The sequence below is a fragment of the Lineus longissimus genome, chromosome 6 (assembly GCF_910592395.1).
Source record: "Lineus longissimus chromosome 6, tnLinLong1.2, whole genome shotgun sequence".
In the NCBI taxonomy this organism is placed as follows: Eukaryota; Metazoa; Nemertea; class Pilidiophora; order Heteronemertea; family Lineidae; genus Lineus; species Lineus longissimus.
The window spans coordinates 14,148,028-14,173,411 of NC_088313.1; the positions used below are offsets into that span (position 1 = coordinate 14,148,028).

The 25,384-nt window shown below is 41.6% G+C and overlaps 2 protein-coding genes across 4 annotated transcripts; one reads left to right on the forward strand and one right to left on the reverse strand.

Annotated features, from left to right (window-relative positions):
- The first annotated feature begins 143 nt into the window (after positions 1 to 143).
- LOC135489700 (uncharacterized protein C2orf42-like) lies at positions 144 to 7,517 on the forward strand. Of its 3 annotated transcripts, XM_064775191.1 has the most exons (10): positions 160 to 213; positions 641 to 759; positions 1,133 to 1,861; positions 2,353 to 2,494; positions 3,000 to 3,164; positions 3,697 to 3,810; positions 3,925 to 4,026; positions 4,682 to 4,890; positions 5,662 to 5,830; positions 6,137 to 7,517. In XM_064775191.1, exons 3-10 carry the CDS (start codon positions 1,139 to 1,141, stop codon positions 6,328 to 6,330), a joined length of 1,818 nt encoding a protein of 605 aa, XP_064631261.1. In that variant the 5' UTR covers positions 160 to 213; positions 641 to 759; positions 1,133 to 1,138; the 3' UTR covers positions 6,331 to 7,517. The 3 variants fall into 3 exon arrangements, with proteins under 3 accessions (XP_064631259.1, XP_064631260.1, XP_064631261.1); XM_064775189.1 differs by lacking the exon at positions 641 to 759 and having other exon boundaries at positions 144 to 213; XM_064775190.1 differs by lacking the exon at positions 641 to 759 and having other exon boundaries at positions 150 to 270.
- An 11,917-nt stretch (positions 7,518 to 19,434) lies between these two features.
- LOC135489414 (F-box/WD repeat-containing protein 4-like) lies at positions 19,435 to 25,363 on the reverse strand. Its single transcript, XM_064774764.1, has 7 exons — positions 25,007 to 25,363; positions 24,575 to 24,676; positions 24,121 to 24,303; positions 23,759 to 23,897; positions 23,477 to 23,568; positions 22,994 to 23,200; positions 19,435 to 22,641 (listed from the first exon to the last, which is right to left on the reverse strand). Exons 1-7 carry the CDS (start codon positions 25,213 to 25,215, stop codon positions 22,392 to 22,394), a joined length of 1,182 nt encoding a protein of 393 aa, XP_064630834.1. The 5' UTR covers positions 25,216 to 25,363; the 3' UTR covers positions 19,435 to 22,391.
- Between the last annotated feature and the right edge of the window lie 21 nt (positions 25,364 to 25,384).

The following is a 25,384-nucleotide window of genomic DNA, read 5'->3' on the forward strand; positions in this document are numbered from 1 at the left end:
AGTTGAGATGTTTTGGCATCAGTGACTTATTTTTGACATGCTTGAGATGGTCCCCAAAGCTGACAATAATCGACCAATCAATGATGACGTTATTAGCTGCACGTGACGTTATTGGCCAATCAGCGAGCGGCTACCTTAATTGCGAGCCCCTGCAAGATGGCGATGAAATTTTATTTTCTGAGCTGTCTGCTAACTTTTCGCTGCTAAATAATGGTTTTTATTCATTTATTCTGAACTTAAATCATTTGTTAACTACCAAAAAGAAATAGAGTAAGGCTTAGGCTTCGTCATGACCAAAATAAAAGCCAGATGACTGTTCATTTGGAGTTTTTTTCGGGCGCAAAACGAAAACATTTTCTTGTGTACAAAATGTGTGGAGTGGAGCTTTTCCATGCATCTTGCATAATACATTTTTGTATGGTAATGGTACTGCATCTAAGAGCACATCACTAGTCTATGTACATCGCGGCGGGTCGTTGACAGCTGAGAGTGAGTGCTAGAAAGGTTGGGCTGTTGCAGCTGCGATTCGTTTGGAGACACTGACACTGGAAGAGGTTTAGATACTCGACTGAAGTGAAGTAGCCTAGCTAGCCTAGTCTAAAACTCTAAGTCTTGATAATTATTATATTGATTATTTGAGAATTTGGACTTGACTGGCGACGTGGAGTCTGGAGCGCACGGTCAATCCGGCCTGAGCCCTGCCCCTGACTCCGGACTGCCCAGAGCGGCCGGCCAGGCATTGAGGCAAGCTCTGCTCGGGTATGCTTTCTCACATCTGTTGCATGTATACGGCCGACAGATGTGTGCAGCTGTATGTTACAGATTTGGGTGGGTGGTCATGTTTGATGATCTCATGATGGCCATGGGACAGGTGCATGCATGATTGCATGGGTGAGGCCGTGTGGTGGACTGGATGGCCTGGCAAGGGAGAAAGGATGTACTTTTCCATGAAATGTCTGATGTCACCTATGGTATCACTGTGACTGTATTCTATGATTATATCAGCTTGCCGTTCCGGTAGACTATAAACTACGTGCTATTCCATCCATTCACTGATGATTCAGGTCACTCAGTATATTGAAAATTATAGGTTGCCACAATTTTTTCGTAATGATTTGTTATCCATTTTCAGTCAAATATGGATGTCAAAATCTTTTCGTCAAACAATTTATCGACGACCCCGGAGAAAATGAAGAATCTCTTCGACGACCTCGGAAAAGCAACGTTACGTGGCGTGCGGAAGTGTCCCAAATGTGGAACATTTAATGGAACGCGAGGCATCAGCTGCAAAAACAAGGCCTGCAATGCTGTGTTCAAAGACAAGGAGAAAAAGAAAGGACACAGTTCTGAGTCAGTGAAAGTTATCACCGGGTCTACAGTGCAGGTTTTTTCGGTCCGGTTACGAGACCGGGGTCCAGACTACCGCGGATTCGTTCAGCTGCCGCTTGTTCAAGACTTGGATGGGAATCCAGCGGAGAGTGTCGACCCGGCGGTTTTGTCGCAAGCCGCACGCTGTTACGTCGACAATTGTCCGAAAAACTGTGAAACGAATCTCCACACCGCTGCGTGTAATCACATTAAAGGCGCCATTAGCTGCTCGGAGGTGGCGACACCGTTGACCTTGAAAAATTCCGTTCTGAACTCGTTGAACGTTTCTAACGAGACTAAACAGGCAATCTGGTTGTTAGCCACAGAGACAACTGGACCATTAGTACAGCGCGTCACAAAAAACATCATGGTCGTAAAGTGTAAACCGAATCCGAAACAACCGCTGGGATTTCTCCACTTCTCGTTCTTTGAGATATCGAGGAATAGAACTGCTCCAGAGCATAAATTTCAATGTAGTTGCCGGGCATTTAAGGTATGTTGCCTGCTAAAATGGTAAAACGGTTCTTGATGTAAATAGATTTTTAATTCAAACCAAGGTGGTACCCTAGGTATTCAAGAAGTTTTGCCAGTGTCCAACACAAAGTAGGGTGGCCCTATAGAAACCCTTTACAAGAGCAAGGTAGGGCTCTTCCAAGGAAGGGCGGTAAGCTGCCAAGGTAGGGTGGGACGCCCTTACAAATTGCCTTGTAGAGAACACTGACACGCAACAAGTAAAAAAGTTCTTGTAAATGGATTTCTAAATTGAAACAGCAATGCATTTTTCGGAAATAAGATAAAGGTGAGCGTATTCCTGAGAAGTTTTTAAGTCGTGTAAGTGGTCTTGTATAGTAACCTATGTGAACAGCTCATGTCCTGCATAAGTCGCCTATCTAAAGCCAGGTATGAAACTCTTCTCCCTGTGTGATTATTATTGCTCCTACCGTATTTTGAAATGATTTTAAATAAATTTTTGTTCTGTTGCAGGCATCTAAAACTGGAACAGGTGTACCAAAGGTGGATGAGAGTCAGAAGCGATGTGTTCATTTCTATGCCTGTATTTGTGCGTTTGCCAGTGACGATAAGCTGCATGACGAGTTTGGCTATTATATCAACCTGGATAGTCAAGGTAATGATAATGAGTTCTTGTGTCGCGCTTTTCCAGGTTTCCCTGCTCAAAGCTCTTTTGGGATGTAAATGTACCATGGTATTATTACCCCAGTCTCCACAGAAATCGATGTGGGGTTGCAAGGAGAAACCAGAAAGGTGTTAATGTTAGTTAATTACGCCAACTTCTCACCTGTCTAATCGACTACCTGAGTAAACATTGGAAGCCATTGTTTTTGTTTACTGTCCGTAATTGTGAGGTGATTAGACCAAAAAGCCACCATGGCCGTGTCCGCAATTCTGAGTAGAGAGGTGTCCAGCCTACAGAGGTTTGGGTTAAAGGAAAGGACTTAGAAAAAATCGGGACTGAACGGACATGTCTGAAATGCTGAGGTGTCCGCAAGGGGAGGTTCTACTGTATTTTCAGGTGTTTGATTTGAGCATTGTCACATTCCTTTTTAAGAGGGAGTGTTTTTAAATCAGTGAGTTTAAAAAAAGTGCAGCTATCTGTCTGTTCTATTTTTTAGCCCTACCAGAGAGGAGGTTGATAACACTCTACCATACGGTTGATCCAAACCAACCATCAGACACCGGGGAGGCTGTAGAGATAGTTATTGAAGATACTCTGCTGGTGCCACCAGCCAAGAAGGCAAGGATTGAGACCGTGGCTGTTGGAGACTTGGAGGAACAAGGTAAGATTGGAATGGGTACTGATCTTGTAGACACTTGAGGGGAGGGCTAGGCCTACAGCTCAGTTGATCAAAACTAGATATCTGTAGCCCAGCTCTTTTGTTGTTGAGAGACAACATTTTGTTCCCAAATTCGACCATGAGGTGGCATATTAATTCTAAGTGATTGTCTGCTATTGTCTAAGGCATCTCCATTTAATTTTTGTAGCAAGACTCAGTAGGCAAGGTGCAGCAGATCTGTTGGGGAGCCATATGATGGCCTCCTGATGACGAACTGAAAGTCAGACGTTGATCTACGTCTTTGGCAGTCAACGGATGAGTTCCCAAAACGTAGATTAAAGTTCATGGCGGTCAAGGGGTTAAACTAAAGTCTTTCTTAAGGAGGGTTGACAATTCCTCACATAGATACTTTGTATAAACATCTGTCTCTACCTGTATCAATCGGAATGTAATGTACTGTAATTTTCGATCAAACTAGGTATTTGAAAGACACGCTTTTGTGCTTTTTCTCAAGCTTTCTATTTTGATATTTCAGTGCAGGCGAGCAGCGCTCTCCTGACCTTACAAGACAGCGGCAACACGCCCAAGAAGCAGACGCCCACCAAACCAATCCAGAGTAAACCGACAGCCCCAACGCCAAAGAAACAAAGTAAATACAACAATTCTTTGAATACTTCATATGGTTGTGAAAATCGATAGAAAATTCTGTCATCCCGACATGATGCCTCTTCCATATCATATATATTCTGTGTTTCCTTTCCAGTCACGAATGCCCCAGTTGACGAGTCAGTAACGATAGGTTTCACCGGGTGGTTGGCCAGTGTCACGGAGCGCATTAATCAAACAATGCATTATCAATTTGATGGTAAGTGGGCGATAAGGCATTTGTTGAGTATTTAAAGGCCTGGTCCATTTGTTTGACTCGCCAAACCATGACAAATTACATTATGCATTCTATGTAAACATAGCCAAACCATGATAGGTGACATTGTGAATTCTATGTAAACTTCGCCAAACCATTGCAAGTGACATTATGAATTCTATGTAAACCGCCAAACTAATGCAAGTGACATTATGAATTCTATGTAAACAGCCAAACCATGGCAATTGCCATTATGAATTCTATGTAAACAGCCAAACTATGGCAATTGTCATTATGAATTCTATGTAAACAGCCAAACCATGCCAATTGTCATTACGAATTCTATGTAAACAGCCAAACCATGGCAATTGGCATTATGAATTCTATGTAAACAGCCAAACCATGGCAATTGGCATTATGAATTCTATGTAAAAGGAGCCTGGCCATGACAGGCGACATTGTGAATTCTATGTAAAAGGAGCCTGACCATGACAGGCGACATTGTGAATCTCTACATGTATGTTAACACAGCCTGACCATGACATGTGCAATGTGCAATGTGACAAGTGACATCATGAATCGTATAAATAAACACTGTCAGGCCAGCACGTGATGTCACGAATCCTCTGTTAATCCTGCCTGACGTGTCCATCTTCAGGTAACCCGGAACCTCTCGTATTCCACGCACCACAAGCATTCTTCGACTGCCTCCAGCAGAGAATCTCAGCCGGTCAGAAAAAGAAGCGACTTCCCAACTCGACGACTGGCTTCGTCCGCAGAGATGCTTTACCGTTAGGCACTTTCACAAAGTACACGTGGCACATCACGAATATACTGCACGTGAAACAGATATTTGACACCACAGAGGTAGGCACGAACCTGAATTCTTACTCCCGATGTGGCTAGTGCGGACGTGTTACCAGCGTGATCGTTTGTGAAGATGGAAGATCTTCGCATGATCTCTTAACTGTGATGGATTGTTGGTACTCGAGGCCTAGCGGTTGACGTTGCCTTGTGCCTCCAGGCCTCTCAATTGCATGTTCCCCACGCCGGTAAACGTCGTATTGAAAGAGCAAAACGCCCAAATTAGACCCTTTAAAAATCCGCCCAAAATAGGCCCCTGCGCCCAAAATACGCTCAGCTGAACAGACACTGAACTGTACATAAACAATAAAGTGTTATAAAATGAAAAAATCATGCCAAAAGTTGAAAATAAAGCAGGATTTTTTATCATTCCCAACTTGATCGGCCGACGGACTTACTGTACATGTACACGGGCATGTTTACAATGGTTCCTGGTAGAGATTTCCTAGAAAACACATCCTTGCGCAAGTCAAACATCATTCCATCACAGTTAGTCATGAATCCAAGAAGCCTGATATGCATAAGACTAGCATGCCGACCTCGTCTCTAGGTTAAATGTTATGTGCATCCATACAGAAGAGGCATCGCCGCGCTATTATAGCGCGGTATAAAAAGCGCCCAAAATAGGGTGAAAAAATACAGGGTGTATTGATCTCCATGCAATTGAAAGGCCTGGCCTCACAACTGATATTGGCGGAGTTTAGTCTTCGTGCTTCTACAAGAAGACCATGAATTTAGAGACTAACACAAATTCGTTTCTTGTTGTTTTTGCAGTATCCACTGGAAGTTACCAGAAGTTTTGTTGAAAATCGTGACAATACCTACGATTTGTACGAAGTGCCGAAGGTACAAGTTGAAAATATTGACGATGCTTTCCGACCGGCTGGCTCAAAGGGGCAGACGCCAATTCGACCATTTGAACTGAGAACATATCTCAAAGTCGGTGAGTTGTTTTGTTCGTGATAGGCTTTTAGCCATTTGATGACGATGGCCTGATAATTCAGTCTGATGTGTGATTGGGTAAGCTACGATGGGGGTCGATTGACAGAGAGTTTCTTGAGTACGTTTTACACACCCTCATTTTGTTTAACTGCTGCATTTTCTGTGTGAAATCCAAAAAAATTGGTCAGTTTTTTGTGAAATGGACTGAAGAGCAAGAAATTTGAATTCCAGTTGATGAAAATCAACTTGAAAATACAGAAAAAGGTCTGAAATCGAATTTTTTTTAATATTTTTTTTTCAATTTCAGGCAACACGACTGCAGATCAGAAAGAACCGACACCATTTATAATTGAATGGATACCAGATATACTTCCGAAAACCCATATAGGGGAACTACGTATCAAATTTGAGTACGGCCACCAAAGGAATGGGCAAATTGAACATCGACCTTCTGCGCAGAATTTGGAATTGCAGACAATTCAGGTTCAGCAGTTAGGATAGGATGTGGAATAATCATAAACTGTGATGAAAATAAGTGTGTGTTGGATATGGCTGCGCATAAAAATTGTTTGCTTGACGTAACCCCATAGAGAACACCCCCTTCTAATACCTATAAAAAGATTTTTGGTCGGGGAAAAGAGCAAAAATTGTTAGAATGTTAATTCTCTTTCTTCCAGTCTATGGCATTTTGTCTTTATTTCGAGAAGTCGTTTGGGATTTTTGAAACTGTTAGTTTTGTTTTTTAACGAAAAAAAATTATCTGCACTAAAGTTTTAAGAAATGTATGTTACATCAAACGAACAATATCTAAAGGATGGCCCCGAGTACTACTGTCAAGAATTTATAAAGACTATATATAAATTCTTGCTACTGCGCATTAAAATTTTAGTGTGTATTTAAAAATTTAAATGCTGGGTTACTTGAGCAATATGGTGCGTTTCCAAGCACTTTGTTTCTGTGTGCTGTCAGGGGCTTTTCATTTTGTGTCTGCAGTGAAGGGGGTTTGTAAACTTGAAGTCCATTTTGCCCATGCGTGCCTGCAGGTGGGGTTGAAATTATTAAAATGAAATAGTGGCAAGAAATGAAAAAGTAAGTCGGCGCTGATGGACAACCAGATGATGGGAGAGGGGAGGGTTTCCCAAAATTTATGGTAAGGTGTCTACATACTTAGTAGACGACCTGATCCCTCTTATCTAGTATTCGATTATTGTCTGATAGGGGGCTATTGATATTGTATCTGGATGTTGTACCGCTAGTCATGGTAGACATTGGGTGATATGAATAAAGACAGCAAATGCTTTTACTTCCATTTTGCACAGAACAGCCTAGTGTAGGTGTACCTGGAGTTTTAGAAAAAAGCATTTGCTGGTCTTCATCATATCGCCCATTGGGTCAGGTCAAGTCTTGGACATGAGAAAGTGTAAGGTGTTGGTGTTGGTGAATTTGTGATGGTGTTACACCAACACCTTACACTTTCTCAACCCCAAGACTTGTCCTGACCTATTGGAGCGTGTCTACAGGAGCGTCAGTCTTTGCACGTCGGACCCGAATTTCGGGCTACATCAGTGAAGTAGTTAAAGGAGAATATCTGTTCTGAGTTGTTTGAAAGTCGTGTATTTCTGTAATGCCGTGGAGGCATTGTTACTTATAGCATGTCTCAAATAAACATGTTTCTGGTAATTGTTGCATTCTGTAGTTATTTGTTATCACTCTCTTGACTCTTTCCATACCGTATACCAGGTCCGTGCACTGCTCACCGCTGGTCCCCAGTACCGCCTGAAACAACAAGATGGCAGCACTGCACTCCAACTCCATGCACGCCTCGTCCTTACGTTCGGTTTTCCATGGAACTTTTCCTAAGCCAAGTGGGGATTAAGGCCGCCCAGTCTTCACCAGGTTTTGGTACACTTCAAAAAATCTGCGGTGGATAAAGGGTTTAAATATGTCTTTTGACTTTTGAGACAAATCTGAGCCCCCCCCCTTCCAATATCTGAACAACGTCGCAACCAGATTGATAATATCTCTTGTGCTTCAGACAAGTCTTTGAAACAACGAGATGTGCTGCTAGCTTCCCTCCCCAATATCATACACAATGCCACAACCAGTAGGATATCCCTTTGAGCTTGAGACAAGTATTTCAAGCCATGAGACATGACGTGTGCTGTTAGCTTTCCTCCCAATATCATACACAATGCCACAACTAGTATGATACCCCTTTGAGCTTGAGACAAGTCTTTCAAGCCAAAGGACATGACATGTGTGCTGTTAGCTTCCCTCCCCAATATCATACACAATGCCACAACTAGTATGATACCCCTTTGAGCTTGAGACAAGTCTTTCAAGCCAAAGGACATGACATGTGTGCTGTTAGCTTCCCTCCCCAATATCATACACAATGCCACAACTAGTATGATACCCCTTTGAGCTTGAGACAAGTCTTTCAAGCCAAAGGACATGACATGTGTGCTGTTAGCTTCTTTCCCAATATCATACACAATGCCAGAACCAGTATGATGTCCCTTTGAGCTTGAGACAAGTCTTTGAAGCCATGAGACATGACATGTGTGCTGTTAGCTTCCTCCCAATATCATACAAAATGCCACAACCAGTATGATGTCCCTTTGAGCTTGAGACAAGTCTTTGAAGGCATGAGACATGACATGTGTGCTGTTAGCTTCCTCCCAATATCATACAAAATGCCCGAACCAGTATGATGTCCCTTTGAGCTTGAGACAAGTCTTTGAAGGCATGAGACATGACATGTGTGCTGTTAGCTTTCCTCCCAATATCATACACAATGCCACAACCAGTATGATATCCCTTTGAGCTTGAGACAAGTCTTTCAAACCAAAGGTCATGACATGTGTGCTGTTAGCTTTCCTCCCAATATCATACACAATGCCTCAACCAGTATGGTACCCCTTTGAGCTTGAGACAAGTCTTTGAAGCCATGAGACATGACATGTGTGCTGTTTGCTTTCCTTCCAATATCATACACAATGCCACAACCAGTATGATATCCTCTTTGAGCTTGAGACAAGTCTTTGAAGCCATGAGACATGACATGTGTGCTGTTTGCTTTCCTTCCAATATCATACACAATGCCACAACCAGTATGATATCCTCTTTGAGCTTGAGACAAGTCTTTGAAGCCATGAGACATGACATGTGTGCTGTTAGCTTTCCTCACAATATCATACACAATGCCACAACCAGTATGATATCCCTTTGAGCTTGAGACAAGTCTTTGGAGCCATGAGACATGACATGTGTGCTGTTAGCTTTCCTCCCAATATCATACACAATGCCACAACCAGTATGATATCCCTTTGAGCTTGAGACAAGTCTTTCAAACCAAAGGTCATGACATGTGTGCTGTGAGCTTTCCTCCCAATATCATACACAATGCCACAACCAGTATGATATCCCTTTGAGCTTGAGACAAGTCTTTCGGGCCAAAGGACATGACATGTGTGCTGTTAGCTTTCCTCCCAATATCATACACAATGCCCAAACCAGTATGATATCCCCTTTGAGCTTGAGACAAGTCTTTGAAGCCATGAGACATGACATGTGTGCTGTTAGCTTTCCTCCCAATATCATACACGATGCCACAACCAGTATGGTACCCCTCTGAGCTTGAGACAAGTCTTTGAAGCCATGAGACATGTGTGCAGCAATCTTTCATTCCAAATACCAACTGGACAATGTAACAACCAGAATATCATTTTAGTTTGAGACAAGTCTAATGTTGTATAGTAATTGTAAAACCTTTCTTATGAGTAGCACTGTAATGTGTAATTCTTGGAATTAAGTGTGCGGGATTATTAGAGAGAGAGAGAGAGAGAGAGAGAGAAGAGAGCGATAGAGAGTTATTCCAGTTTCCCGAGTATTTTATAATCACGTGCACGAATCGTCATCCCGACGAACTATTTTATCAATTATGACTTTGGTGTGTATAATTTTGTGAAGCAGTGTTAGAATAAAGGATCCGGACGTTAGAAGGCAAATTCAGGACTTATTACGTTTGTAACCTGTGCAAATACAACATGGCGACCTTCCCAGGACCTTCAATTCGTGACAGTGAGTCCGGATGCGTTTCAGTCTTGGAGCAGATTCTATTAACCGAGGACTCCGTTTTTCACGCCACGTGCTAGTGCTACTGCAGTCCATTATGTACATTACGTGTACACCTACGTGATTTCTAACTCGTTCATTTCATCGGGAGGCAGAATAGTGACGTTCGTTTGTCAATATAATATTTATAAAATCGTGAATTTTTTTTAAACTGTTCGTGACGTAAGTGCGAATTTCATTATATTTATATATCGTCACTTTTGTTATTTCTGTCACTGTGATCGCCATGAATCACTGTGAGTGTGAGCGCAGCATTTTTTAATCGATTGACGGACACCGTCTTCGTCAGTACGCATAGTACACGTCTATCTCTGTGTGTACCGAACTATTCAACTTCTACATCATGACATGTGCTATAACGTTCACGGGATGATGTGCCCAGCAGCCAGAATACTCTTCAATTCGCCCTGATGTCTACTCGAGATCCGATACCGTTCCAGGCTCCAGCTGATCCAGCGTTGCAGTTTTAAAAGAGACATTTTATCAACTTTTTGAAAGACATTTTATAAACTTTTGAGAGACATTTGTAAACTTTTTGATAGTCATTTATATTAACTGTTTTGAAAGACATTTTATAAACTAATTAGTAATAGGGCAATATTTTTGTGCATCATTTCCATGTTGGCAGAGTATAGTACAATACTTTGCAATATCAGTCGATTCATAGCATTTAATGCATTTAATCTTAAATTTTCACTCGTTATTGCAAACTGACTGGAACCGGACCCCGAGGATTTTGACAACTGTATATCTATAATATGAACTTTGTTTAGCTTTGCCCTGTTACAGCAAGATAGACAACAGACCAACCCAACCTTTAATGTTGCATTTCCTTTTCAGAAGAAATTAACTTTTGCTTCCCAAATACCTGACTTTTTATTCCTTCATAACTAACTTTTACCCCTTTACAGTAATAATGGAAGGGCCAGCAGATCCAGCACCACCTGCTTTCAGGGGCACCGATTTTCTACCTCCTTTGTTTGATGGTGAAGTGATCGACCATGACATTTGTCATGCACATATCTTATCGTTTATGGACTACCTTCACTTCCACAATCTCCACGAGCCAGCAAATGCTGCAGAGATGATTCATATCATAACATTGTTCAAGGCTAGACTTCGTGGCAAAGCACGTCTGTGGGCAGAGGGAAAAGTTTTCCCCACTATCGCTAATCTCAGAGCACAGTTTATGCAGCGGTTCAGTCCAACCCATTCAAATTTTGCCAATGTCAAGCATTTTCATTCTCTTTCCCATACCCCAGGCGATTCAGCCGAAATGACTCTCAATAAGATACGCTTAGCAGCCCAGCGTATTCATTATAATGAGGTCCAGGTTCGGGACAAATTCTTACAGGTTTTGCCTACCAATTGTCAGGCAGCAGTCATCATGGCTGCCCCTGCAGATGCAGACGTGGCAGTTCTCGTTGAACGTGCTCAACAATATTTAGATTTTTCTGAGCCAGACAGGCCAACTACTGCTAATAAGCAGGTATCATTTATCACTGATCAGGTCCATGTGACCACTGCTAGTGCATCCACTAACAGTAGTGCTTGCGCAGTTGACAGGCTCACTGAGCAACTTGCTGCTCTTCGCACAGAAGTGCAAGATTTGTCTATAGAGGTCAGGACTCAACCTCAGGTTCATTTTAGTCAACCACAGTCCAACTCTGATACTGGTGCTCGTACATATAGCTCGAACTACCGTTCAAGTTCGCCATCTCCTGTGAGTCATCAGTCTAGACGTCCTAGTCGTAGTCCGGCTAGAGACCGTTATCGTTATAGTCATCGTGTATCCAGTAGATCCCCATGTAGGGACAGTCGTCGTTCTCAGGGTTCCTATGGTATTTCTCGTTCTGGTAACTCTCCCCGTCGTGCCACCTCCAACATTGTCTGTTATTTCTGCCACAAACCCAATCATGTGTGGAGAAACTGTTATACTTACCAGAACATGGTCAGTCGTGGGATGAACCCTACTTTCATGCCCGTAAGGCCTCCAGCGCCACCCTTTTCTCCGTCCCATTATCAGCCATCAGATAATGGTCAACAGTTTCGTCAGGATACTCGATGTCCTCAACCCTACCCGTTCCAATCCTATAAGCCAGATAACAGGTCTAGGTTTGATCAGTACTCTGGACCACAACAGCAAAATTTTTAGATAGGAGAAGCACTAACTGCCACTTAGATGCCTCTCCGACTCTATTTTCTGCTCAGCATTCTGGTGATCAACATTCTAGTGATCATTTGTCTTCATCGTATAATCCACATTCTGAATATCTTGGTGAATCCTCTGCTGACATTCAGCTCACTTCTAGGAATTATGCCAAAGGTTATTTACCCACAGGCCAAGGTTTGGTCATTTTATTTGATTCAGGAGCCACTGAGACTCTGATTGGTTTGGAAACTGTAAGGGACTCCCCCTATTTGTCCAAATTGCCCAAGGTTGATATTAAACCAATCAAATTTCGTATTGGTAATGGAGAATTTTTGTTTGCAAAACAGGCCATTAAGCCTAAACTTACTATTCAAGGGAACCATTTCAATGTATACTGTGTCATAGCTGAAAATTTCATTGGTCCTGATATTCTTTTGGGTACATCTACCATGAAGGAACTCAAAGGTTCTTTGGATTTCATTACAAATTCGTTCAAGGTCAGGTCAAAGAAGGCTTGGTTACGTCCTACTGTCAATACTGTCATTAGACCAGGTCAGGTTAGGGTCATTCATGTTAAAGGCAAATTGCCCCATCACATGAAAAACTCGGCACTCATATTGAATTCATCGTCTCATTTGTCTAGGTTTTGTCCTTCAACCATGATGGTCAAATTAAAACACGGTTTAGCTCCTATTCGTATTTATAACCATTCTCGTAAACCCGTCAATATTCGGTCTGACAAGCCTATTGTCTTCACCAACTTGGATGATTTTATTCATGTAACTCAAAGTTTGTCTCCAAGCTGCCTCAAGCAAAATCAACCCTGTGCTCCGTCACAACCACCTGTTGATGATCAAGACTCGCATTTGTCAGCTAGGGACATTTTAAGGCGAGATGTTAAATTAGACCATAGTATTCTGTCTACGCCAGAACAGGCCAGTGTGTATGATATTTTGGAAAACCATGCTCCAGCATTTAGTCTTCGAGGTGAGGTTGGGACTTGTCCCAATTTTGAGGTGGACATCCATCTCAAGGATGAAACCCCTTTCTATATCCGACCATATCCGGTCGCTGAGGAAAACAAACCTCTCATTGATAAGGAACTTGATAAATTAGTCAAGTTGGGCATTTTGCATCAAGGACATACATCATATTCCAGTCCAATTTTGCTTGTCAAGAAGAAGGATTCTACTGAGAAGCGCGTTGTAACAGATTTTCGGTTTTTAAATAGTCGAGTTCATTGTGCAAATCAAGATTTCACTCCTTTGAAAACCATCTTAGCTAGAATCGGTCAGTCAAATTGTAAAGTCTTGAGTGTCATAGATTTGAAAAGTGCTTTTCATTGTCTACCTTTGTCTCGTAGGGCACAGGCCTACACCGGCATATCTGCCTACAACGGTGGTCGAACTTTTTACTATCGTAGACTTCCAATGGGTTTGTCCATTTCTCCGTCCATTTTCTCTCAGAAAATCAATGATATCCTTTCTAAGATTCCCAACTCTAATCTCTTTTGCTGTGCAGTACATGATGACATTCTCATCTTCAGTAAAGATAAGAAAGAGCATACTGTACATCTGCAACAAATTTTCCAGGCTTTGATTGCCAATGGCTTGAAGATTTCTCCTAAGAAATGTCGCTTGTTTCAGACTAGAGTTGTTTACTTGGGTCATGTTCTGTCCATTTCTCCTGATGGTTTTGTTCAAATTTCGGCTATGAATGACAAGTGTTTGTCTATTAGGAATATGAAGACCCCTACATGTCAGAAAGCGGTCCGAAGGTTTGTCGGTGCTGTGTCATATTTGAGTCAATATTTACCTAGATTGCAGGAATTGCTTACACCTTTACATGAGCTCACACGCAAATCTAAGCATTTCCATTGGCAACCCCATCATGAGATAGCTTTTCATACTATCAAAGACTTGCTCATCAAGCCACCTGTCTTGAATGCACCCACTACTAGAGGTGAATTCAGATTGTATAGTGATACTTCACGTATTGCTACAGGTTCATATCTTGCTCAATACTCAGATGGGCAAGAACGCATCGTCGCATACTATTCCAAGCGCTTGCCAAAGGCGGCAAAGAACTATTCTGTTAGTGAGCTTGAATTACTTGGACTCCTCATCAATGTAACAGCTTTTCAGTATTTGTTACAAGACAGGACTTTCCAGGCTTTTGTTGATCATTCTTCTTTGGTTCAGATTGTAAAGTCAAAGAAGCAGCCACCGACCACTAGGTTGCAAAAGCTGCTTGAGCGACTGTCTCCCTATAGTTTTCAGTTGTCGTACATGCCAGGCAAAGAGCTTGTGTTAGCTGATTTCTTGTCACGTGCTCCTCTAGATGATGATACTGAGTTAGATAGGATTATGCCAATCGCGTTCCAGGCACAATCACCTGTTATTTATGAATTAGAGTCTCTTTCAACCCCTGTTCAGGAGCATGCATTTTATACACTGCCACTTCCTGAAAAGATTGTTACCAGGTCATATGCAAAGAAAATGAACATTCCTGTGCCTATTCTGCATAGGCCAAAACCCATTCCCAAACCACGAACACATGTTCCTTGTCAGCAGACAGTGTCTGTTGCACCTACACACACTCCTCTTGTTAATGGCATTCAAAACAATGTGCCACCAGTATCTATACTTCCAAAAGCTCCACGTGTGCCCATTGTTACATCAACAGTGGCACCACCAGTGTCAGTGATTCCATTTGTTCTCCAACAGAATGACACATCTCAATCATCAACCAAGGTTGCTGATGAACCTAGGCTCATTGATTCCGCTCTTCCTCCATCTTCTGTCGTTGAAGAGTATTCAGATGATATTTTAGATCTCCTGGTTAGACCCACACCATTGGTTCCAAGGATTGATAGCATGCATACCAAGCATGTCCCTGATCAGGCATCTCTGAATAAGGTATTGAAGATCATCAGACGCAAGGTGATTCGGGATTACAATCTCCCTATTGAGGCACAACAGCTTAGTACCGCACAACAGACATCTCCGTATTTTAAACCCATCTATGATTACTTAGTCCATGATATCTTGCCAGCAGATAAGAAAGCTGCTAGGGTCGTTAGCATCAAATCTGAGCAGTATCTGACTTTCAATGGCATTCTGTTCAGGATTTTCTTTCCCACCAATTCTGAGAATTTCTGTTTTCAATTAGCAGTTCCGGAAAAGTATATAGATACCATCATAGGCCAACATCATGGCTCAGGTTTGCTTCTGGGACACGGAGGATGTACCAGAACTTATCTCACCATTAGGAAAAATTTCTATTTTCCATCTATGTTCCAACGCATTGTCTCGTATATTCAATCATGTGATAGGTGTCAACAACTTAAGGGAAAGTCTGATACTATGCGGACATTTCATGAACGCATTCCAGCCAGTTTTGAACCATTCCAGACCATTAGTATGGATTTCAAATCCATGCCCACATCTCCATCAGGTTACCGTCATATGCTAGTCGTGACATGTGCCATGACCAGGTTCGTTGTGGCTGTCCCGCTAAAGACAATTGACGCCCCCACTGTTTGTGAAGCCCTTCTCCAGAAGGTGATTACTCTGTTTGGCGTCCCATCTGTAATTGTGTCAGATGCAGCAGCATCTCTCACCGGTCATCTTGTTGAATTACTGTGTGCGACACTTGGCATTCAACAGAAGCTTGTCTCTGTAGAAAACCATGGTAGTCTTATGGCTGAACGGCAAATCAAATCCATTGCCGACCTCATCAAAGCAAATCTCCTTGAGTATGGTGTTTCTTGGACTCAATTCGTGTCCACAGCAGTGTACACATACAATTCATTTTCAAGTGCTCACTTGGGAGGTTACTCTCCTTTCTATTTGCTCTTCTTGCGTGAACCAGCTGATTTGTCCACTTTGAATTTCAAACCATGTCTAGGTCTCTCACGGTCACATGCTGAGTATGTCCAACATCTGCGACAGAAATTTCAGAATGTGTCCAAATGTATGCTGCAGCTCCAAGAGCAACAGCAACTGTCTCAAAATGCCAAGATTGCTAACAAACTTCAGAAATCTCCCATCTATGCTGAAGGTCAGTTGGTTTATCTACATAAACCCAACACTACAGGGATGACGGCCAACACAAGAAAGTTTAAGACTCTTTGGGTTGGCCCATTTGTTATACACCAGGTTTTGGATAGGACACACTATATTATAGCAGATTTGAAGGGAAACATCATTCCTGATATCTTCAATTTTGCAAGGTTGAAACCAGCATTTTTGAGGGCCACAGGTCAGAAAAATGTAGCCCATCTCCAGCAGTTGCAAAACTTGCTTCATAAGGCAGACAAGGCACAGGATGAGAAAGCTGTGCATGCTGCTTATGCTTTGGATTTCACTGATGAGACAGGTTCTGCTCATGAATCCACCACCTATAGAGGCGACATCTATGCCTCACAGGCTGAACTTTGTGATTTCAATATTCATTTGTCTCATGCCGAGGGTAACCATGGCATGATTGCTCCCTCTGTGTTGTCCACTAAGCAACAGGATGATTTGTCTCGGCTCACTTGGCAATCTCCCTCAGAGTTTGATTACACCACTTTGAAACGGGCGCGTTTCAAAAATGGATGCCTAGAACTCTTGCTCTCTGTGCCTTTTGGGCAGAAACAGTTTAGCTATTGGTGGTCACCTCAATTTGAACCACATGTTGTCAGCATTGTCCAGTTTGTGTTAAGTGCCAAGGATATAAGATGTACAGGGTGTCCCAACCCGTTAAAAATGTTCAAAGATAAGACCATTCATGATGAGTCACATATTTTGGCGAAAAGCCAAGAGAAAAGTGATTAGACGACAATTTATTGAGAATATGGTTTGTATTTAAAACATCTCAAGTGGTTTCTTGTTGTCGTTGTTATGGTAATAATGTCATTTGGTGTTTACAACAAGACGTTGCTATATTGCTTATCAAAACAAATCTTTACGAGAATAATTATTTCACCCTCATTGCTATTTTTATAAAAGCTAGTGAGTTGTTAGTTGGATAATTGTAGAAACATCTATTAGCTATAGATGTGATATTTTTTTCTACTTGTCTTCAATGAAGCTTTGTGCAACAGTAATCTGTCTATTGAACAGTTTTCCAGTTTGAGTATTTTATTATCAATACTCTATTTTATTGGATGTTTGTACGGCTACATGTTAGCAAAGCCAACTCTCATCAGTCTTGGGACTGATTTATTTTCGTGATGGGTTTCTGTCTCCAAGCAGTGCTTGTGGCAATTGCTGTTTCGAGACAGCTCACACAATAGTGTATGATTTAAGCAATTTGGATACTTTTGTGACAACAACATTTTTTTTCGTTGAGGTTTTGTAAATACGCGTGTCATCCAGAAGTTCTTCGAGTTAAACTTTATTTTCCACAGTTTTCAGATGCCTCGTCGACCGGTCCAGTCAGTTTCCCAATATTCCCAGCAGAGGTTTTGACACTTCATTGTATCATTGCATATTTTAACATGCTGTTTAGCATGAGATTAATGATTCAATGTATAATTATATTGTAACCTTATGCTCATACTTTGTCATGAATGAAGTGGTCATTCATTAGTAAGTGGAACAAAATACATATATTGTAACTAAGTTCGGCCGCTGGCTGAACACTGTTGGGAACCCCGAACCATATGATGTAATTTAAGTTCATTCGCTGCATGAACACCTCGTTTAAAGCCTTATTATCATTGATTGTACCCCATTCAACAATACTATGTGTTAAGCCAAAGTCATATTCCTCTAATTGTTTTTAAAAAAAAAAAAAAAAATATTTTAACTTCGTAAAATATTTTACCAGTTCCGCGGGATGTTGTATAGTAATTGTAAAACCTTTCTTATGAGTAGCACTGTAATGTGTAATTCTTGGAATTAAGTGTGCGGGATTATTGGAATTGGGTTCAGATAAGATACCTGTGAAAATTCCCACGGTCTACTTTTAATCCTCCATTCTCCCCAGCGTGATCAATTACGTCAGCATTGATGCGGCTCCTCATTGGATGGAGACGCATCAACGTTGCCCCCTGATTGGTGCAGACAAAGCTGCGCGTGAATACAAAACAGCTGTCCGCACGCTCTCGGCAGAGAGAGAGAGAGAGAGAGAGAGAGAGAGAGAGTTATTCCAGTTTCCCGAGTATTTTATAATCACGTGCACGAATCGTCATCCCGACGAACTATTTTATCAATTATGACTTTGGTGTGTATAATTTTGTGAAGCAGTGTTAGAATAAAGGATCCGGACGTTAGAAGGCAAATTCAGGACTTATTACGTTTGTAACCTGTGCAAATACAACACTAAGAAGTCATGAGAAGTGAATCTGCAAGTTTTCCTCCCAATACCATTTTATATGGTATTTAGATGCAGTCGCATCTGGTTTTGAGACAAGTCTTTCAAGCCATGCGACATGACATGTGTGCTGCAAGCTCTCTTCCCAAATACCATCTCGACAAAGTCACAACCAGTATTACACATCATTTGAGGCTGAGACAAGTCTTGATGCCATGACTCACCAGACAGGCAATCGTCCCAATTCAACCAATGTAACTTCGCAGAAAGAATGTAACCTAGAAGAGTAGTTGTCTCCGCTGCAATCTAGACTCCCTGGGCAGCACATTGCATCATTCTAATTTGGTCTCCTTATGGTGAGGGACGAGGCCGATCCACTGAGTCCGGAGTGTACTGCATTTTAGCTTCTTCTTCTTCTGCGTTTGAAATTTTTGAGATGCATGCTAGACAGTCAGTCCCTTTTTCGATAACAAAGTTGACTGTCCTCCAGTCCCGCCCTAGAGCTTTGTGGTCAGGGTGGTGTCCTTTGAACACCCATACCTCTCTATCCTTCATGAGGGAGCAGGTCTGAAGCACATTCTAGCTCGAAAGGACCAATTCCTGTTGTAGTTTCCTTGAATTTAGTAAATTTCCGATACAGAAAGGCAACTACAAGCTGCCAGAATCACTTGCGTGTATGTTGGGTGGGGTGGGGGTTTGGGGGTAGGTCACATATATATGGATGCCAGACCCCAGGACAGCTAACAGAGCCAGCAAAAGACATATCTGTCTACCGTCAAAATTGTATGGTCTGCGAGACTGAATTGATCCCAGGATTCTGCTCCAGATGGACCGGCAGGTGATGTTTTAACCTCAAAGTTTTGGCCCCTTCTTTCCGATTTTGTGTCTGAAGTAGTGAATGCAGTCATTACTGCTTCACCAGAGTCAAAGAAACAAGACTGGTCATGCAGTGATGAAACTCACTGCAGATGCATCAACATCGCAAGTTAGAAGGATGAATTCAGAACACTATATAAGTCAACAAAAAGGTTTATTGCAGAGATTTGTCAGTGCAACACATAGTATTTAGATAGATGTTAGTGTAACTTAAGACGCTCTATTACACACCTACACTGTACATATAAAGGGTGGCCCAGAATTATTTTCCCTTGCACAATAGAATTCTATTGTGTATCCATTGTGTGAGGGAAAATACCCTGTAGATGTGAAACTTTTACTGTAGAATTGCCACCACAACACAAGAACAGTGGAACCTTCATTAGCGGACACCACTCAACTGAGGACATGATAAGTTTTGGTCCCAAATTGAGTGTTTCCATTCAATTTGACCTCTCTTATCAGGACACCTCCCTATTAAGTACTTAGCACTTGTCAGTCCCGAGGGTGCCCTCAATATAGAGGTTTACTGTCGATGTCAGTGAAACTTAACATTGCCTCCACTACACATGCAGATGTTAGTGAAACTTAACATTGTCGCCACCACAAAAATCAATGTCAGTGAAGCTAAGCATTGCTTCCACGACACATGTACATGTTATTGAAACTTTGCATTCCCTCCACTACACATATAGATGTCAGTGAAACTTAACATTGCCTCCACTACACATGTAGATGCCAGTGAAACTTAACATTGCTTCCACTACACATGTACAAGTTATTGAAACTTAACATTGCCTCCACTACACATGTAGATGTCAGTGAAATTTAACCTTGCCTCCACTACACATGTACCTGTTATTGAAACTTAACATTGCCTCCACTACACATGTACATGTTATTGAAACTTAGCATTGCCTCCAATACACAAGTAGACTCTAGTGAAACTTAACACTGCCACACTGCTCATTTAGATGTGAATGAAACAAGAAAGGCAAGATTCCCGAGCCCAATTTTCTTCCAAAACCCCAAATTACCCCCTAGCAGTGAACTAATAATCATAAAACTTCTCCAATTTACCAGGGTTTAGAGCCCTCTCTCAGCATCATTTCTGCACCCAGGGCCCGAAAGACCCTTTTTATTAATCACACAGTGTAAGCTTGAACCCCATCATAAATTCAACCTATCATATCACTGTATTATAAACAGGTTCTATAAATCATCCAACATCTTCAAATAAAATATCATTAAAATCAACTAACAGAAGAAAACGTTTTTCAACTCTACATGTACACCAGAAGAATCGTTGTTACAATTACTATAAACCCCTAAATCTTCACGCCATGAGTTTATTCTAGCGATTAGCAAAAAGATCTGAAAATAGGAAAATTTTCACCATTTTTATTGGCAGATTATGAAATTTCCTCTGGTTTTTCCAATAAATTTTATTCTCTCGCGATTTTCAGAAATAAAATGCCAATGAAGATTTAGCAGTTTACAGTTATACATCGATTCCAGGGCTGCCTAATCCTCAAACCTTGGTCAAACAAACAGAAAAGATCAGAACTTTGGAACAAAATATACAAAACTTGTAAAACCAAAAACTAATTAGCTGTTCAGTGTAAATACAGCTTCAAAACTAAAATGTCTATGATGACTGTTTACAGAATCGACTGTTATAGTCCGTTCTTAATTCCAATGTCCGCATCGTTTGGGGCTCTGGAGGGTGACCTATACTAGTCGGATTTCTTTGAAACTTGGTTTTTATCGGTCTTCGCCTCAAAACCAAACAGGATTTTTTCGTTTTTGTAACCATTGTAGCGAAATAAACTTTTTTGTATGCATCTGTGTACATTGATGTACTGCATTAAATTCAGACATTTTCCACTCTGTATATTTTACTTCTCGACCAATCTATTTCTGAACCCCTATAATCCTGTTTGGTTTTAGGCAAATATTAATAAAAAACAAACATCAAAGAACTCCGACCATTAATTCCCGTTCCAGAGCCCCAAAAGATTCGGACACAACGTTTACGAATGGACAAAAACCTTTTTACAATATTTCCAAATTACGAGATCTCTTAAAATAATCACAATTCAAAAACTTAATCTGGCATTTTCTTGTTTACATACCATAAGCCCATCCCCTAGCTTCAAGACCGGGACCGTATTCAAGCCTAACCAAATGTAGGCATATCAAGTACAGTGATACACCTCTCTATTATAAAGGGCACTAGTTCTGGTCCCAAATTAGGTGTTTCCTTTCAATTTGACCTTACGAATCAGGACACCTCCCTATCAAGGACAGCACTTAACAGTCCCAAGGGTGTCCCTAATAGAGAAGTTCAGTTAGGGAAGAAACTTTGTCAATGATAGAATGTAAAAAACTTAACGGTAGCTGAGATTATCCCTTAAGAAAAAGGCCCACGCCGTTCGTTAAATATTGGGAGATTTGTAATTGAATTTGAACATTTCAAATTGGTACTGAATACATGTATAAATATAAAAAAATTCCATTTTGTAGACAGATATACAAATACTATAATTACCCAGTTGCAGCAAATTTGTATGCGTAATAATTGCACTACAGCACTGTGTATAACTGTCTCTCTATTTTCCTGGACCACCAGCAATTACGAACGGCGTACTCCTATTGACAACTCATCTTACACAGCTATGTTCGCACAAAAAAGTTTGATAAAAATATGCAATCTCTTCACCCTTTAATCACCAAGAGCAATGTCACCACAGCATTTTTTTGGTAAGTTAACCCTTTGGTGCCGTAATGCCCAATACTGCTGCCTTGTTTTGTGCCGTACTGCTCCAACCCCTGCCACTCCTGCGCCATCTAACGGCCAGGTTAGGAACTAAAACTGTCTTCGGTGTTACTCGTGGTCCTCCTTGGAACACATTGTATATGGTCCTGTGAAATTATTCCGCGCTGAATTCTTTTGCGGTCGAGTTGGCTGAATTGATCATAATATGTCTGGTGCCAAAAAGGTTAATTGATTATGTGGAAAGTGGAAACAGGTATAACCTATAGTCTTAAAATTTTGTCAAAATTCTTTAATATACTATCTAGGGCGTTACCCCTAATGGATCGTAAAATCCAACATGTGAATCCCACGATCTAAGGCCAGGTAGAGATACGAAGATGTACACGCCAGTGAATACACTGGACTCGTCGCCCTCTTTGGGTAGTACATCTGAATCGGGTGCGACATTCTCTTGTCCCATAATCGCGCCATCCCGTATCGGGCCGTTCCGCTTAGTATTGCGTATTCTCCGTAACGCTGGGTGCAGTATACAGTCTGGTCAAACGGTTCTTCCCATTTTTGAACACTGCAAAGATTTATCAGAAACGGATCAGTAATAAGAGAGAAATCACACTTTAAATCTTCAGTTTTGGCCCCCTGGTGGCCAAGTTAAGAATCACACCGCACTGAAATTCAGTGTCGGAGACCATTTGACATAGTGGGCCATGTGTACCAAGTTTTAAGTTCATAGCTCAACTGGCAGGCGACGACCACTGATGATGGACACTGTGGTATCGTAGACTCACTATATCACCGAGCCAAAAACAGTGGAAGATTCAATCTACAGGGCTTTATCAAAAGTCTGCTACCCCATTGCTGTGACCAGACAATTCAGGACTAGGTCAAGCGGGCAAGGAATTTCTATTTTATCCACTTACCATGCTTTAACCCTCATATCCCACAACCTAATATAGGTATCATATCCACACGACAGGAGGGTGTGCGGCGTCTCGAACTGTAGATCGAGGATCCCGGCTCCGTTCCGGGGGATATCTTCCAGAGGACAAACCATCTCTGCTCTGTTGATGTCCCAGACCCTCAGAGGGGGGACGCCATTCAACCCCGCTGTGCCGGTGACGAACATACTGGAAACAAATGTACAGTAAAAACAAGACATCAGGATAAGAACCCCCTTTCCCCCTCCTTTAAAGGCCTATGATATTCGTTAAATATTCAAAATTTGTAATTGAAAATTTCAAATTGTGTAATACGTATAACTGAATATAAATTTCAACAATGTTGTTGTGTAGAGTTTTACAAATATCATAAATACCAAAACATGCAGACCACAGGAATGAGAATGGTTCAGATGAATTTCAAAACTGTCTGATGGGTTTTTTCACTGGAGTGGATTGACGTACCTGCCATTCGGGCTAATGGCCACTGACCACACCCTGTCGTTGACATTGATGGTGGACTTTGCCTCTAATTTATCATCTCCCATGTTCCACAGCTGCAAAAAAATTCTGTTTGAAAACAAGACTTCAGAGGTGAGCATGTCATCTTCAAATAAGAATTTCAACATGGAAAAAAACCATACAACTCTGGCACTCTGGGGGAACAGCTATTTTTGTCTCTGTTGGTCAAAGCTTAGGTATTAGGGCCCCAAAAATCAGTGTACCCCTTTAAAGAATTATATTTACCTTAACTGTGCTATCCTTGGACCCCGACACCACAAAACTATTGTAGAAGTCCACATCTGTGATGTCGGAGTTGTGACAGGATTCCACCTTGAATAGTCGAGTACCTGTCCTCAGGTTGAAGCCACAGATATAGTTACCCCTTAAAGATTAAAATATAGATTGTTACTTGAATACGGGTCCAGGTCCTCAAACTGTAAACAATGTTAAAGGGAGTCTATAGACCAAAGGCTGGTTGATCAGACTTTAGTTCATCAGTTGCCTCCTGGTAGTGGTGGCAGGACAGAACAAAGCAATGTCCGCAACCTAAGTGTCGATGACAGGTTTTTGGATTTTCACATGGCCTACACACACGATGAACTTACACACATCCACTGACAATCTTATCATCTTTACAGATGAACCGCGACACATCTTCCGTATGTCCGTTCAGCGTGCGGTTCATCAGCTGCTGCAACGTCCCCTTCTTGGTCAGCCTGTAGCAGTGGATCAAATTGTTGTGGCTGACGTATATCTGGTCGCCCACGATCTGCAGCCATGGCATCTGCCTGCAAGTTTGAATAAAGAATCATCAGATAACATGTTACTGCGTAGAGAACATAATAGAGCCAGAGAGGGAGCCATGCATAGAGTACAGTAGAACCTCCCTTAGCGGACACGTCTCTAATAAGGACACCCTCTCTATTGAGGACACTAGTTTTGATGTAAAATTTGTTGTTTTCATTCATTTTGACCTCTCTAATCAGGACAATTCTCTATTAAGGAAAGCACTTTTCAGTCCCAAGAGTGTCCTTAATAGAGAGGTTCTACAATACATACCTTGTTGTACTTGTCAGTCGCACCTCGTGGAAGTTTCCTCTCTTCCAGTTCAAGCCAACACGGCATTTGTCCTTGAGCTTTCGGCATGATGAGGACCCAGGTCTGTCGAGAAGATGGAAAACATGTGATGGACTTTTACACATGCAGGGAAATAATGGATCAGGGAAGCAACATAATTTGCCCCCCCCCCCCCCCTATTCTACCAGCGATTGTGTTTGTCTTCATTGTATGTATCTTTGCTGATTTGCTCATATTCCCAATATTTTCAACAGTACAGTGGAGGGTGCAACTCCGAATAATTGGTTCAGCGTTGTGCATGATGGGTACCAAAATAATAAGGCCTCTGTTACTGTAGTTCCATATTTATCTAGGCGGCGCCACTAGCAACATTTTCCAAAATATGTAAACAAACTTTTCACTCTTTCCTCTCACCTTCCGCAATAACTGGTGTAAATTGTCTGCTGAGAATAAAATCTCTTCCATACTCTGTCTTGTGTGATAAATCTGTTAAAGAATCGGCAGACCTGGCTGAGTTTGCCGAGTGTTGACGCGTCAAAATATGACAGGATTTGGATCAAGACGACTTCAGGAAATTCCAAAATTTCCAGGGCCTCGCCTTCTCGGTCGGTTCCCAGAGTCATGTCTCTGGGTGAAGCCGCCGACCTTGCGATTAAATGAAGGAATAAAACGGAAAGAACAACTCTGTGTGATCTTCTTCCGCTGTTGTATCATTGTATGTATTTATAGTCAAAATAAAATGTTGAAATAATCAAAATTGCGAAATTGTAATCGCCATTTTCTTTGATAATG